Source organism: Neoarius graeffei, chromosome 4 (genome assembly GCF_027579695.1).
Source record: "Neoarius graeffei isolate fNeoGra1 chromosome 4, fNeoGra1.pri, whole genome shotgun sequence".
Classification (NCBI taxonomy): domain Eukaryota; kingdom Metazoa; phylum Chordata; class Actinopteri; order Siluriformes; family Ariidae; genus Neoarius; species Neoarius graeffei.
The window spans coordinates 102,267,027-102,284,465 of NC_083572.1; the positions used below are offsets into that span (position 1 = coordinate 102,267,027).

Consider the following 17,439-nt stretch of genomic DNA (forward strand, 5'->3'; position numbering starts at 1 on the left):
AGAGGTTGTATTCCTGCCTCATCTCCAGTGCTGCCGAGATAGGCTTTCCTATCTCATGTGGGTAACTGAGCTGTGGAGTAGATGTCCTGATCAGAGGGGATTGTGGGTAATTGAGCAGTAGAATAAACAGCAGAATCACAGAGGCTTGTGGGTAACTCTGTGTTTGTATCAATAGTTTGAGGATCAGAGGAGATCATCAGTCATTGAGCAGAAGAGTTAAACTGTGGAAGTTCCAGCGTCTGAGGCAGAAAGTCATGAGGTGTCTTTAATCTCCTCAAACTCGGACAGTAAGAGGAACCTGGGAGCAAAGGGAAACAAAAAATATAAATGTTTTCACACTTTTTTTTGCAATAGACAATAAGCTTTGGTACTTACACACACACACACACACACACACACTCTCTCGCTCTCTCTATCTTACCCCATGGTCGTTTCCTGAACTTTCGATCGAACTCCTGCCAGTAGCAGCTCAACCTGCTGAAAACAGCACTCAAGTCATCAGTAATTGTCATATTTTTAATTTTGGATTTAGTTAGATTTTGGAATCAGTTATGAATCATTAATTTCCAGTAAATACTTTACACTAGTCCATTACAGGGCGTCACATATCCACCAACAAGCATGTTTTTGTTTAGTAGGACATTCAAAAGAGTAACCCAAGGCCAGGATTGAATGCGGGACACTGAAACTGTGATGCAGCAATAATACCTGCTGTATCATGAACAGGTCACACTAAAGTGAATGTGTTAAACATTAGAGAATGTGTTGTGTTTGTATATGGGTACCTCGCATCTTGTGTCTTCTTTGTACAATCACAAAGACAAATGAGATTCCAATCAGAAACAGCAGCAGAATTCCAGACAAAAGGATCACAGTGGAAACTGAAAATCCTGGAAGAGGAACAGACAGTCAGTCACTTTAACCTACATACTGATCATTCATAAGGGATCAGATTCATCAGAGTCATGTAGCTAGACTATGGGGGTGAAAGGGATCTGAGCAGAACCTGGTGGACGAGAAGCTGGTGTAGGCCAGGACTTGTGTTTGTTTGTGAGAAGTGGAGGTGTGGATGGTGCTGATGAAGGTTGTGTTGGTTTATGGGTTGAAACTGGAACACGTGGCTCTAAAGCAGTGAAAAGTTAGATAATGAATGACAAAATGAGTAAATCAAGTATATGACTGATAGTAGTACAGATGCAACACTATTCCGTATACATTTTGAATGTGTGGAACTTCAGAAATACTGACTGCTGTTTGTACATCTGAGAAAGCACAGGAAGAGTACTGAAGCAAAAAAAAAAATTGCTCTGGGATTATTGTTATAACATCATTATATCATAGGTTAGTCTTGGTGATGATATGCACTGTCTCTGTAGTGTCAAAATAGTCAGTATAATGTGTCTGCATGTCTCTATAAACTCACCAGTAGCTCTCAGGTTAATCTGTGTCAAATAAACCTTGTATCCATGATCAGATGTCAAGGCTGCGTCAGCTCCACACCAGTATTCACCAGAGTCCTGCTCAGTCACATTTCTAATAATCACAGTGAAGATTTGTTTTGCTCTGTCATCATGCAGGGAGAATTTCCCCTCATTTACATACTTTCTACTTTCTTTAACAGATTCTTTATAAAAACAAGCAGATTGTTGCAGCCTCTTCTTGCAGAGGAACTTGGGGTCACTCCTGAGGGATCCTGGGTATTTACAGCTGATGTTCAAATCTCCTCCAACATGAACAGTCTCATTGATGGACTTCTCATAGGACAGATCTGCAAATCACAACCAATCTGATCAGTTTAGATGTGTATGTGTGAATTAGCTCTGATTAACAACATGTAGACAGTAAATTTACATATAAATATAATCACAGCATGTTTCTTCTGCTAAAACACACAATTATAGCTGCTCACCTTCTCTTACATTCAGCTTCACTACAGTGTAGGTCTCTATTTCATCAGACACAACAACAGCACACGAATATGTTCCAGTGTCCTCCATAATCTCATCTCATCTCATTATCTCTAGCCGCTTTATCCTTCTACAGGGTCGCAGGCAAGCTGGAGCCTATCCCAGCTGACTACGGGCGAAAGGCGGGGTACACCCTGGACAAGTCACCAGGTCATCACAGGGCTGACACATAGACACAGACAACCATTCACACCTACAGTCAATTTAGAGTCACCAGTTAACCTAACCTGCATGTCTTTGGACTGTGGGGGAAACCGGAGCACCCGGAGGAAACCCACGCGGACACGGGGAGAACATGCAAACTCCACGCAGAAAGGCCCTCGCCGGCCCCGGGGCTCGAACCCAGGACCTTCTTGCTGTAAGGCGACAGCGCTAACCACTACACCACCGTGCCGCCCCTCTGTAATCAGCTCTCTGATAAACACACTGAAGAATCCTGAACTTCTGTTGTCATGAATTGAGAATCTGCCATCATGTGACCATTCACTGTTTAGTTTTGTTGTTATTTGATTAAAACACCACTGATCAGCTCCGTTCTTACAGAAAGATTTTGGTTTGTCTTTATATTCATCCTCATATCTGCACTTGATGTTGATTCCTCCCCCTGCATATGCTCTCACTTCTCTAGAGACCAAGTCCCCTGTTATAAACAAGTTCAAATCCTGCTCAATTAAATAAAACTGTAAATAACTATTAACATTTTATGGTGGAGTTCAAATGAGGAAAAAATATTTTTCTTTCAAGATGATGTCTCATTGGCAAATTCCTGACTACAAACATTATTCAATTTGTATGAAAAGTTACTAAAGGTGGGGCGGCACGGTGGTGTAGTGGTTAGCGCTGTCGCCTCACAGCAAGAAGGTCCAGGTTCGAGCCCCGGGGCCGGCGAGGGCCTTTCTGTGTGGAGTTTGCATGTTCTCCCCGTGTCCGCGTGGGTTTCCTCCGGGTGCTCCGGTTTCCCCCACAGTCCAAAGACATGCAGGTTAGGTTAACTGGTGACTCTAAATTGACTGTAGGTGTGAATGTGAGTGTGAATGGTTGTCTGTGTCTATGCGTCAGCCCTGTGATGACCTGGCGACTTGTCCAGGGTGTACCCCGCCTTTCGCCCATAGTCAGCTGGGATAGGCTCCAGCTTGCCTGCGACCCTGTAGAAGGATAAAGCGGCTAGAGATAATGAGATGAGATGAGAAGTTACTAAAGGTTTGGTCACAGTGAGACAATTGAAATCAGATGGTCATAAAAAGGCAGGAGTGAAATGTCAGGCAAACTGAAGAGTACAGGGCAATCAGAAACAAATGAAGTGTCGAAGCAAAAAGTTAAAAAACAAACAAACAAAACAAATAATGAGTCAAGAAAACATGCTCAGAAACACACACGCTAATAAAAATAAAATCTTGCAAAGATAAATGAAGAATGAACTGAAATAAATACAAGGAAGTCAGTGAAGGAAAGTTCACTAGAGGCTTTGCACCGTCACATGACCCCATTGCAAAGGTAACTACGCCGCCATTACAGGGGGCACGCTTGTAGTGTTTCATTCAGATGAGGTAGTGGTTATTGATCAGTATGGGAAGGTTTTGCTGTGCTTTTGGATGTGTAAACTGTTTTGAACGAAACAAAAAGACATCAGATTTTTTTTAATTCACCAAAAGTACTTCATCATCAGGGGAAAAACTAGAGAAATATCTAAATGTAGAAGGGAAAAAATAGGGAAAAACATTTGGAGAGGTCAAAAACCCTCTGGTATGTTCACTTCATTTCCAGAAAGATAAGAATTATATAAAATAATAATAATTTCACAACTACAGTGTGGTACTCATTCTTATACAATGAAGTGAACATGAGCCTCGGCACAGCCTCACCTTCACCGGGACTTAAAGTGCATTTACATTCGGGGATCCTTCAGTTGTGCATTGTGCTTGGGACCCAGTCATTATGGGAAACACCTGATGCTGATTTGAGTGCAATCAGCCCGCTGTTTTCACAGAGACTTTGTGAAGTCTTCTGTCAGGTATGCAGCAGTAGACGGGTCTAAGTGCAGGAAGAGTGTTTATTAGCAGGTGTGATATTTACAAAAACAAAACACAAATGACACAGAAAGCAAAGTCATAGAAACAACCGTGACAGCGATAATGATAATACTTCACATGCTGCTTGCACTCAAATAAGTATCATGTGTTTCCCATAATGACTGGGTCCCAAGTGCATGCACAACGCACTCTGAAGGATCCCCAAAAGTAAATGGACTTTAAGTCTCGGTGAAGGTGAAGCTGTGCTGAGCTGCTGTGTTGAGCCTCATGTTCACTTCATTGTATAAGAATGAGAACCGCACTGCAGTTGTGAAATGAATTTTTTTAAATTCTTATCTTCCTGGAAATGAAGTGAGCATGCCAGAGGGCATGACGGGGCACGCTTGTAGTGTTTCATTCAGACGAGGTAGTGGTTATTGATCAGTATGGGAAGGTTTTGCTGTGCTTTTGGATGTGCACACTGTTTTGAACAAAACAAAAAGACATCAGGTTTTTTTAATTCATCAAAAGTACTTCATCATCGGTGTCATGGTCCTACCTGTGGGCTTCTCTCTTCAGGTAACATCTCCACTCAGCATTACCGGCCACGCCCGCTCTCACTTCCTCTTATTAACTTTCAGTGACTGTCATTGGCTGTTGCCGATCACCTGCTTCCCCCCTGTGTGTATTTAAGCTGCAGTTCTCCCAAGCCTCAGTGTCAGATCGTCTGCAACTTCCACCGTGATAACCTGCTCTGTGTTCCTACTACTCTGACTCCTGACGATATTCTGTTCCATCTGACTCTGTCTGCTCTCCAGCCCCGGTAACCTGATCTGCCTTCTGTCCTGTTGACTCTGCCTCTTGCCTGCCTCTCCTGTACCTTCGCCTGATCTCCAGCTTGCCCAGCCCTGCTGCTCGCCTGCCTCTCCATCAGCCCGGTGTGAGCAGCCCTGCCTGGAGCCCTACTCTTCAGCCCCGGTAACCTGACCCTGCATTTCTGTCCCCTATCTTGCTATCTGATCTGTGACTCTGTGTTCCAGCCTGCTCACTAACTCCAGCCTGCTGAGGGACTACTGCTGGGAGACTGCCTGAAACCCAAGCACTATTAGCCTACAGCCACACTTCTCTGACAATGCCTGATCCTGGCTGAGCTCAGCTGCTAAGCAGGGTTGGGCCTGGTCAGTACTTGGATGGGAGACCTCAGATGTTGCCACCATGCTCCCACCAGCCATCCCTGCCTCTCAGTTCTCCCAACTCTCTTTTCCCCTGTTGTTATTATTAAACTGTGTTTTGAATGCATTTTTTCTCCTCTCCTGTCTGGTCCTTGACAATTGGGGGGGAAAACTAGAGAAATATCTAAACGTAGAAGGGGAAAAAACATTTGGAGAGGTCAAAAACCCTCTGGTATGTTCACTTCATTTCCAGAAAGATAAGAATTATATACAACCCCGATTCCAAAAAAGTTGGGACAAAGTACAAATTGTAAATAAAAACGGAATGCAATGATGTGGAAGTTTCAAAATTCCATATTTTATTCAGAATAGAACATAGATGACATATCAAATGTTTAAACTGAGAAAATGTATCATTTAAAGAGAAAAATGAGGTGATTTTAAATTTCATGACAACAACGCATCTCAAAAAAGTTGGGACAAGGCCATGTTTACCACTGTGAGACACCCCCTTTTCTCTTTACAACAGTCTGTAAACGTCTGGGGACTGAGGAGACAAGTTGCTCAAGTTTAGGGATAGGAATGTTAACCCATTCTTGTCTAATGTAGGATTCTAGTTGCTCAACTGTCTTAGGTCTTTTTTGTCGTATCTTCCGTTTTATGATGAGCCAAATATTTTCTATGGGTGAAAGATCTGGACTGCAGGCTGGCCAGTTCAGTACCCGGACCCTTCTTCTACACAGCCATGATGCTGTAATTGATGCAGTATGTGGTTTGGCATTGTCATGTTGGAAAATGCAAGGTCTTCCCCTAAAGAGACGTCGTCTGGATGAGAGCATATGTTGCTCTAGAACCTGGATATACCTTTCAGCATTGATGGTGTCTTTCCAGATGTGTAAGCTGCCCATGCCACATGCACTTATGCAACCCCATACCATCAGAGATGCAGGCTTCTGAACTGAGCACTGATAACAACTTGGGTCATCCTTCTCCTCTTTAGTCCGAATGACACGGCGTCCCTGATTTCCATAAAGAACTTCAAATTTTGATTCATCTGACCACAGAACAGTTTTCCACTTTGCCACAGTCCATTTTAAATGAGCCTTGGCCCAGAGAAGACATCTGCGCTTCTGGATCATGTTTAGATACGGCTTCTTCTTTGAACTATAGAGTTTTAGCTGGCAACGGCGGATGGCACGGTGAATTGTGTTCACAGATAATGTTCTCTGGAAATATTCCTGAGCCCATTTTGTGATTTCCAATACAGAAGCATGCCTGTATGTGATGCAGTGCCATCTAAGGGCCCAAAGATCACGGGCACCCAGTATGGTTTTCCGGCCTTGACCCTTACGCACAGAGATTCTTCCAGATTCTCTGAATCTTTTGACGATATTATGCACTGTAGATGATGATATGTTCAAACTCTTTGCAATTTTGCACTGTCAAACTCTTTTCTGATATTGCTCCACTATTTGTCGGCGCAGAATTAGGGGGATTGGTGATCCTCTTCCCATCTTTACTTCTGAGAGCCGCTGCCACTCCAAGATGCTCTTTTTATACCCAGTCATGTTAATAACCTATTGCCAATTGACCTAATGAGTTGCAATTTGGTCCTCCAGCTGTTCCTTTTTTGTACCTTTAACTTTTCCAGCCTCTTATTGCCCCTGTCCCAACTTTTTTGAGATGTGTTGCTGTCATGAAATTTCAAATGAGCCAATATTTGGCATGAAATTTCAAAATGTCTCACTTTCAACATTTGATATGTTGTCTATGTTCTATTGTGAATACAATATCAGTTTTTGAGATTTGTAAATTATTGCATTCCGTTTTTATTTACAATTTGTACTTTGTCCCAACTTTTTTGGAATCGGGGTTGTAAAATAATAATAATTTCACAACTACAGTGCGGTACTCATTCTTATACAATGAAGTGAACATGAGCCTCGGCACAGCCTCACCTTCAACGGGACTTAAAGTGCATTTACATTCGGGGATCCTTCAGAGTGCATTGTGCATTGTGCTTGGGACCCAGTCATTATGGGAAACACCTGATGCTGATTTGAGTGCAATCAGCCCGCTGTTTTTACAGAGACTTTGTGAAGTCTTTTGTCAGGTATGCAGCAGTAGACGGGTCTAAGTGCAGGAAGAGTGTTTATTAGCAGGCGTGATATTTACAAAAACAAAACACAAACGAGACCGAAAGCAAAGTCATAAGCATGGCTAGAAACAACCGTGACAGCGATAATGATAATACTTCACATGCTGCTTGCACTCAAATAAATATCATGTGTTTCCCATAATGACTGGGTCCCAAGTGCATGCACAATGCACTCTGAAGGATCCCCAAAAGTAAATGGACTTTAAGTCTCAGTGAAGGTGAAGCTGTGCTGAGCTGCTGTGTTGAGGCTCATGTTCACTTCATTGTATAAGAATGAGAACCGCACTGCAGTTGTGAAATGAATTTTTTTAAATTCTTATCTTCCTGGAAATGAAGTGAGCATGCCAGAGGGTTTTTGATCTCTCCGTTCAACACCGAGTCCCGCTGAATGTTTTTTCCCCACTTTTCCATTCCCTACTTTTTCAGCCGCTGATGAATTACTTTTGGTAAATTTAAAAAAAATCTGATTTCTTTGTTTCATTCAAAACAATTTGCATATACAAAAACACAGCAAAACCTTCCCATACTGATCAATAACAACTAACTCGTCTGAATGAAGCACTACAAGCGTGCCCCCGTCATGCCAGTGTAGATACTGTTGCTATTGGGTCATGTGGCGGTGCAAAGCTTCTATAGGCAGTTTGTAGGTTGATTTGAATTTAATTTGATATTTTAAATATAGTCAGGAAATAAATTTAAAATGCACTGAAAGATGACGGGTTTCTCAGCTAGGAAAAAGGTTTGAACAAAAACATAAAGAATAAAAATATGGTAAAATTATACTATTAGATAGTAATTCGGTTCATAAAGTATGATGACTTGGTACTTTGCTAATGACACTGAAGCTTTGTGGATATAAACAGAAGGCAGTGGTGGGAGACTCACCTTCCTTGACCTTCAGTTCCACCGATGTATAAATGTCTTTCGCTGCACGTCTATCAACTCCACACTGGTACGTCCCAGTGTCCTGTACAGTGAGCTCTCTGATCATCACCCTGAACTCTGCTGATTTGCTGTCATCAAACAGTGAGAATCTTCCTGAATTTACCCACTCGTTTTTATCTCCTGTCTTTATTTGGTCAGAACAGCCTGGAGATGAACCCTTACAGAAATATTTTGGGTTTTGTGTGTATTCTGTATGATACTTGCACTTGATAAGGACTCCTCCTCCTGAATATCCTGTTACTTTCTTGGAGGCTCCTCCATCTAACAAAACACCAAACATCCATCTGAGCAAAACCTTCCTTCCTGTAACACTGCTGCTGATAGTGAGGATTATTTTGAAGTGCGTTTCTTTACCTGAGATCAGGCAGAGGGTGAAGATGAGGAGGATCTTCATCCTGAGTTCACACTTGCAGATCAACATACCAACTCCACTTCAGAAAGATATTAAAGCTCCTGTTCTGTTACACACTGTTACTGTCTCTGTCCTGCTCTGCAAATGATCTGTCTTAACCAGAAAGTGCTGGATCGCCCACTTCCTCTTGTAGCCTTGTGAGAAAGAGCTGTGCAGCAAGTTTGTGTCTGAAATATGTGAACTACATCATCGCAATACAAATGCTTTCACATTACTGACACAAAAAATGAAACTCTTATTATTTTCAGTGTGTAACAATCATATGAAGGTGGACGAGTGTTTAATATTAACATTTATGAACAGTTATTTTTCCTCTCAGTGCTCCAGTATTAACTTTACTGAGGATATTTGTTACTCCATGTCAGTGTGTACTGATCTACTGCCAGAAGACCTCGACTGCCCTCTAGACCACAAGGTGTGACACACAGGAAGAAAGATATAGTTTAAACCTAACACTACAGTATTCACCATGGATGATTAAAATTTTAATAATCAGAGAGCAGAACTTTGTCTGAATTGTAGAAATTCCTGGTGCTGCGTTGGGAAAACACAATCACATATTCACATAATCTGAAATTCTTAGATCAGTTTCCTGCATAACACCTTTGCTGCCTATCTATGTGAACGCTTGGGGTGTAACACAATGACACTTTCTGTCCCTGTATCTGTTTAATGCCCTAAATAGCCATATTTGCATGCAAATATTCACTCATAAAAATGACCTGTTTATAGATCCTATCCTGGACACTGTATAATGTGTTTATTTGCCTGCTATATGAAAGCTGATCCAAAGAAATGTACATGCATGGAGTGAGGCTTAGTGTCAGTGTTTCTATAATGACTACATGTGAGTCTGATGTGTTCACCTTTTTAATCATGCTGCGTGTTGTGAATAAGGTTTAAATTATTTTTGTTTGAGAAAAACAGTGTGATTATTGAACGCAGAGGGACTTCTTATGGATTATTAAAAAATATATATTACTCAACTTATTGCTCAGATTTATTCACTGGGATCGGCCTCATTCTGTGTACTTTATTTCAACAGAGTTATCAGTCTGATTAACAGGTTATAAAGCTCCATATAAACATCACCAGTGTGGTGATTGAAATTGTGCCTCATCTTGAATACTTAACTCAATATTAGATGTTGCACCTTTCCTTTTTTCTTTTAGAATTTTCAAAATTCTAAAATTTTCTGTTTATTTTCAATTTTTTTAAACTGGATTTTCAGCATGGTCTCAGACTTTTATATTCTAACTGTATGCATTTAATAATCTCATATGTTGGTTTAAATACTGGCCCGAGATGATCACTTACTGCGATGCACTTGAGAAAGTTTCAAAGTTTATTGTGGAGCATCCTGCCAATAACACCAAAACTGAACAGTGCTTAATTAACGCGACATTAAAAAAAAAAAAAACATTCTAAATGGTAAAAATACATTGTGTTCCTTTAACTGATAAAGAATCCATGACTGAATCAGTGTCTTTACTGTGACAGAGCATGAGGATGGCTGAGATCAGTGTGCAGAGCAGTAATAATGAGTGTAGTCACGATCAGAGAAAGCAAGATGGTGGCAATTGTGTGAACAATAAGAAAGGAAGTGAGCAAGTCAAGCTGATAGGCTAAGATGAATGTCTTTACTTTTCTCTTTCTTCTAGCACTCATGATCTGTAAAGATACAACTTAAAATTATACACTTATATTCAGTAAAATGTATTCTCGATTCATACAATACATACTGCATTTCTTGCAAAACATACCATAGTCCACACAGACAATACATACGGCACTCCATACATACAAAACATACATATAACTATTCAAAATGGGTCAAATACAAAGATGAATATAGTCACAATCTGTGATCATTTTTTAAAATCTACAATCTGAACTTATTGTAAAATTATAGAAAATTCCAGAGACTACGATGAGCTGGTGTTCCTCAGAGGTTGTATTCCTGCCTCATCTCCAGTGCTGCCGAGATAGGCTTTCCTATCTCATGTGGGTAACTGAGCTGTGGAGCAGATGTCCTGATCAGAGGGGATTGTGGGTAATTGAGCAGTAGAATAAACAGCAGAATCACAGGAGCTTGTGGGTAACTCTCTGTTTGTATCAATAGTTTGAGGATCAGAGGAGATTGTTGGTAGCTGAGCAGTAGAGTAAACTGTGGAAGTTCCAGCGTCTGAGGCAGAAAGTCGTCTGGTGTCTTTCATCTCCTCAAACTCACAGACAGCAAGAGGAACCTGGGAGCAAAGGGAAACAAAAAATATAAATGTTTTCATACTTCTTTTTTTGCAACAGACAATAAGCTTTGGTACTTACACACACACACACACACACACACTTACCCCATGGTCGTTTCCTGAACTTTCAATAGAGCTCCTGCCAGTAGCAGCTCTACCTGCTGAAAACAGCAGTCAAGTCATCAGTAATTGTTATAAATTGTCATTTTTAATTTTGGATTTAGTTAGATTTTGGAATCAGTTATGAATCATTCATTTCCAGTAAATGCTTTACACTAGTCCATTACAAGGCATCACATATCCACCGACAAGCATGTTTTTGTTTAGTAGGACATTCAAAAGAGTAACCCAAGGCCAGGATTGAATACTGGACACTGAAACTGTGATGCAGCAATAGTACCTGCTGTACCATGAACAGGTCACACAAAACTGAATGTGTTAAACATTAGAGAATGTGTTGTGTTTGTATGTGGGTACCTCGCATCTTGTGTCTTCTTTGTACAATCACAAAGAAGAATGAGATTCCAATCAGAAACAGCAGCAGAATTACAGACAAAGGGATCACAGTGGAAGCTGGAAATCCTGGAAGAGGAACAGACAGTCAGTCACTTTAACCTACATGCTGATCATTCATAAGGGATCAGATTCATCAAAGTCATATAGCTAGACTATGGGGGTGAGGGGGATCTGAGAAGAACCTGGTGGAGGAGAAGCTGGTGTAGGCAAGGACTTGTGTTTATTTGTGCGAAGTGAAGGTTTTGATGGTGATGGTGGTGATGATGATGGTGATGACGATGATGGCAATGGTGATGATGGCGGTGGTGGTGGCGATGGTGATGATGATGATGATGATGGTGATGTTGGCAATTGCGATGATGGTGGTGGTGATGGCGGTGATGATGGCGGTAATGATGGCGATGGCGGTGATGATGAAGGTTGTGTTGGTTTCGAGGTTGAAACTGGGACATGAGGACCTACAGCAGTGAAAAGTGTAGTTAGATAATGAATGACAAAGGGAGTAAATCAAGTGGTACAGATGCAACTGACTGAAAGTGGTACAGATGCAACACCATATACATTTTGGATGTGTGGAACTTCAGAAATACTGACTCCTGTTTGTACATCTGATAAAGCACAGGAAGAGTACTGAAGCAAAAACATTTTTTTGTCCTGGGATTATCGTGATATCACAGGCTAGTCTTGGTTAGGATGTGCACTGACAGTGTCATAATAGTCAATATAATGTGTCTGCATGTCTCTACAAACTCACCAGTCACTCTCAGGTAGATCTGTGTGAAATAAACCTTGTATCCATGATCAGATGTCCAGGCTGCTTCAGCTCCACACCAGTATTCACCAGAGTCCTGCTCAGTTACATTTCTAATAATCATTGTGAAGATTTGTTTTGCTCTGTCATCATACAGGAAGAATTTCCCCTCATTTACATACTTTCTACTTTCCTTAACAGATTCTTTATAAGAACAAGCAGCTTGTTGCAGTGTCTTCTTGCAGAGGAACTTGCGGTCCCTCCTGAGGGATCCTGGGTATTTACAGCTGATGTTCAAATCTCCTCCTACATGAACAGTCTCACTGATGGACTTCTCATAGGACAGATCTGCAAATCACAACCAATCTGATCAGTTTAGATGTGTATGTGTGTATTAGCTCTGATTAACAACACATAGACAGTAAATTTACATATAAATATAATCACAGCATGTTTCTTCTGCTAAAACACACAATTATAGCTGCACACCTTCTCTTACATTCAGCTTCACTACAGTGTAGGTCTCTATTTCATCAGACACAACAACAGCACACGAATACGGTATGTTCCAGTGTACTCTGTAATCAGCTCTCTGATAAACACACTGAAGAATCCTGAACTTCTGTTGTCATGAATTGAGAATCTGCCATCATGTGACCATTCACTGTTTAGTTTTGTTGTTATTTGATTAAAACACCACTGATCAGCTCCGTTCTTACAGAAAGATTTTGGTTTGTCTTTATATTCATCCTCATATCTGCACTTGATGTTGATTCCTCCCCCTGCATATGCACTCACTTCTCTAGAGACCAAGTCCCCTGTTATAAACAAGTTCAAATCCTGCTCAATTAAATAAAACTGTAAATAACTATTAAAATTTTATGGTGGAGTTCAAGTGAAAAAAAACATTTTTCGTTCAAGATGATCTTTCATGGGCAAATTCCTGATGATGCACATGATTCAATTTGTCTGAAAAGTTACTAAAGGTTTGGTCACAGTAAGACAATTGAAATCAGATGGTCATAAAAAGGCAGGAGTGAAATGTCAGGCAAACTGAAGAGTACAGGGCAATCAGAAACAAAATTAAGTGTCGAAGCAAAAAGTTAAAAAACAAAACAAAAAAAACAGTCAAGAAAACATGCTCAGAAACACACATGCTAATAAAAATAAAATCTTGCAAAGATAAATGAAGAATGAACTGAAATAAATACAAGGAAGTCAGGGAAGGAAAGTTCACTAGAGGCTTTGCACCGTCACGTGACCCCATTGCAACGGTATCTACGCCGCCATGACGGGGCACGCTTGTAGTGTTTCATTCAGACGAGGTAGTGGTTATTGATCAGTATGGGAAGGTTTTGCTGTGCTTTTGGATGTGCAAACTGTTTTGAATGAAACAAAAAGACATCAGATTTTTTTAATTTACCAAAAGTACATCGGGGAAAAACTAGAGAAATATCTAAACGTAGAAGGGAAAAAATAGGGAAAAAACATTTGGAGAGGTCAAAAACCCTCTGGTATGTTCACTTCATTTCCAGAAAGATAAGAATTATATAAAATAATAATAATTTCACAACTACAGTGCGCTACTCATTCTTATACAATGAAGTGAACATGAGCCTCGGCACAGCCTCGCCTTCACCGGGACTTAAAGTGCATTTACATTCGGGGATCCTTCAGTTGTGCATTGTGCTTGGGACCCAGTCATTATGGGAAACACCTGATGCTGATTTGAGTGCAATCAGCCTGCTGTTTTCACAGAGACTTTGTGAAGTCTTCTGTCAGGTATGCAGCAGTAGATGGGTCTAAGTGCAGGAAGAGTGTTTATTAGCAGGCGTGATATTTACAAAAACAAAACACAAACGACACAGAAAGCAAAGTCATAAACATGGCTAGAAACAACTGTGACAGCAATAATGACTTCACATGATGCTTGCACTCAAATAAGTATCATGTGTTTCCCATAATGACTGAGTCCCAACTGCATGCACAACGCACTCTGAAGGATCCCCAAAAGTAAATGGACTTTAAGTCTCAGTGAAGGTGAAGCTGTGCTGAGCTGCTGTGTTGAGGCTCATGTTCACTTCATTGTATAAGAATGAGAACCGCACTGCAGTTGTGAAATGATTTTTTTTTTAATTCTTATCTTCCTGGAAATGAAGTGAGCATGCCAGAGAGTTTTTGATTTCTCCGTTCAACACCGAGTCCTGCTGAATGTTTTTTCCCCACTTTTCCCTTCTCTACTTTTTCCCCCGATGATGAATTACTTTTGGTAAATTAAAAAAAAAATCTGATTTCTTTGTTTCATTCAAAACAGTTTGCATATACAAAAACACAGCAAAACCTTCCCATACTGATCAATAACAACTAACTCGTCTGAATGAAGCACTACAAGCGTGCCCCCTGTCATGCCAGCGTAGATACTGTTGCTATTGGGTCACATGATGGTGCAAAGCTTCTATAGGCAGTTTGTAGGTTGGTTCGAATTTAATTTGATATTTTAAATATAGTCAGGAAATAAAGTTAAAATGCACTGAAAAATGATTGGTTTCTCAGCCAGGAAAAAGGTTTGAACAAAAACATAAAGAATAAAAATATGGTAAAATTATACTATTAGATACTAATTCAGTTCATAAAGTATGATGACTTGGTACTTTGCTAACAACACTGAAGCTTTGTGGATATAAACAGAAGGCAGTGGTGGGAGACTCACCTTCCTTGACCTTCAGTTCCACCGATGTATAAATGTCTTTCGCTGCACGTCTATCAACTCCACAGTGGTACGTCCCAGTGTCCTGTACAGTGAGCTGTCTGATCATCACCCTGAACTCTGCTGATTTGGTGTCATCAAACAGTGAAAATCTTCCTGAATTTGCCCACTCGTTTTTATCTCCTGTCTTTATTTGGTCAGAACAGCCTGGAGATGAACCCTTACAGAAATATTTTGGGTTTTTTGTGTATTTTGTATGATACTTGCACTTGATAAGGACTCCTCCTCCTGAATATCCTGTTACTTTCTTGGAGGTTCCTCCATCTAACAAAACACCAAACATCCATCTGAGCAAAACCTTCCTTCCTGTAACACTGCTGCTGATAGTGAGGATTATTTTGAAGTGCGTTTCTTTACCTGAGATCAGGCAGAGGGTGAAGATGAGGAGGATCTTCATCCTGAGTTCACACTCACAGATCAACACACCAACTCCACTTCAGAAAGATATTAAAGCTCCTGTTCTGTTACACACTGTTACTGTCTCTGTCCTGCTCTGTAAATGATCTGTGTCTTAATCAGAAAGTGCTGGATCGCCTATTTCCTCTTGTAGCCTTGTGAGAAAGAGCTGTGCAGCAAGTTTGTGTCTGAAATATGTGAACTACATCATCGCAATACAAATGCTTTCACATTACTGACACAAAAATGAGCCTCTTATTATTTTCAGTGTGTAACAATCATATGAAGGTGGACGAGTGTTTAATATTAACATTTATTAACAGTTATTTGTCCTCTCAGTGCTCCAGTGTTAACTTTACTGAGGATATTTATTACTCCATGTCAGTGTGTACTGATCTACTGCCAGAAGGCCTCGACTGCCCTCTCGACCACAAGGTGTGGCACAGAGGAAGAAAGATACAGTTTAAACCCAACACTACAGTATTCACCATGGATGATTAAAATTTTAATAATAAGAGAGCAGAACTTTGCCTGAATTGTATAAATTCCTGGTGCTGTGTTGGGAAAACACAATCACATATTCACATAATCTGAAATTCTTAGATCAGTTTCCTGCATAACAACTTTGCTGTCTATCTGTGAACACTAGGGGTGTAACACAATGACACTTTCTGTCCCTGTATCTGTTTAATGCTCTAAATAGCCATATTTGCATGCAAATATTCACTCATAAAAATGACCTGTTTATATAGATCCTATCCTGGACACTGTATTAAATGTGTTTATTTGCCTGCTATATGAAAGCTGATCCAAAGAAATGTACATGCATGGAGTGAGGGTTAGTGTCAGTGTTTCTATAATGACTACATGTGAGTCTGATAAGTGTGTTCACCTTTTTAATGATGCTGCGTGTTGTGAATAAGGCTTAAATTATTTTTGTTTGATAAAAACAGTGTGATTATTGAATACAGACGGACTTCTTGTGGATTATTAAAAAAATATATTTTACTCAACTTATTGCTCAAATTTATTCACTGGGATCGGCCTCATTCTGTGTACTTTATTTCAACAGAGTTATCAGTCTGATTAACAGGTTATAAAGCTTCATATATACATCACCAGAGTGGTGATTGAAATTGTGCCTCATCTTGAATACTTAATATGAGATGTTGCACCTTTCCTTTTTTCTTCTAGAATTTTCAAAAATCTAAAATTTTCTGTTTATTTTCAATTTTTTTAAACTGGATTTTCAGCATGGTCTCAGACTTTTATATTCTAACTGTCTGCATTTAATAATCTCATATGTTGGTTTAAATACTGGCCCGAGATGATCACTTACTGCGATGCACTTGAGAAAGTTTATTGTGGAACATCCTGCCAAAAACATCAAAACTGAACAGTGCTTAATTAACGCGACATTAAAAAAAACAATCATTCTAAATGGTAAAAATACACCGTGCTCCTTTAGCTGATAAAGAATCCATGACTGAATCAGTGTCTTTACTGCGACAGAGAGCATGAGGATGGCTGAGATCAGTGTGCAGAGCAGTAATAATGAGTGTAGTCCATAGACATATAAACATAGACGCCGCCTTCTGCCTAGAATTATATGTCATCCTCGCCGCCATATTGGATGTGGCAAAGTGGAGATTCTTCAACCGTCTCTGGTATAACGTCTAGACAGTAGCCGAGAATAAAGATGCCTCATCCACGTGCTGCGTTTAACTGTACCAACAGGTTTACCGTCCAAACGAAATCTCATGGGATTACCTTTCACAGGTGAGACTGGAAAAATACTTTTCATTGTATTTGGTCATTATAATGTAATTTTACGAACAGATTTTTCTGACTTTGTGGCTAATATGAAGTCTCGCGCATAATAGCCGCTCGGTGAAACCTGTCTCCAAACAACGAAGTATTTCCTTCGTAACTACGCTGATTGTTGTTAGTTGCTTAGCTAACTTTTCACATACTATGTAGGTTTCCCAAAAATAAAGCCATGAAAAAAAGAGTGGGAGACAGCTGTGCGACGGGAAGGGTTTTCTGCTACTCCGTCATCCATGCTCTGCAGTGAACACTTCAGGATGGAGGATTTTGACA

At 40.3% G+C, this 17,439-nt stretch overlaps 2 protein-coding genes across 2 annotated transcripts; both read right to left on the bottom strand.

Moving 5' to 3' along the window:
• Nucleotides 1-200: 200 nt before the first annotated feature.
• Nucleotides 201-8,297, bottom strand: LOC132884636 (CMRF35-like molecule 6). Its single transcript, XM_060918476.1, has 3 exons — nucleotides 8,192-8,297; nucleotides 1,424-1,768; nucleotides 201-298 (listed from the first exon to the last, which is right to left on the bottom strand). The coding sequence occupies exons 1-3, from the start codon at nucleotides 8,295-8,297 to the stop codon at nucleotides 201-203; spliced, it is 549 nt and encodes a 182-aa protein (XP_060774459.1).
• A 2,366-nt stretch (nucleotides 8,298-10,663) lies between these two features.
• LOC132884637 (CMRF35-like molecule 6) lies at nucleotides 10,664-14,992 on the bottom strand. The gene is made up of 6 exons (XM_060918477.1): nucleotides 14,887-14,992; nucleotides 12,180-12,524; nucleotides 11,777-11,883; nucleotides 11,387-11,498; nucleotides 11,015-11,067; nucleotides 10,664-10,909 (listed from the first exon to the last, which is right to left on the bottom strand). The coding sequence occupies exons 1-6, from the start codon at nucleotides 14,990-14,992 to the stop codon at nucleotides 10,664-10,666; spliced, it is 969 nt and encodes a 322-aa protein (XP_060774460.1).
• Nucleotides 14,993-17,439: the final 2,447 nt, after the last annotated feature.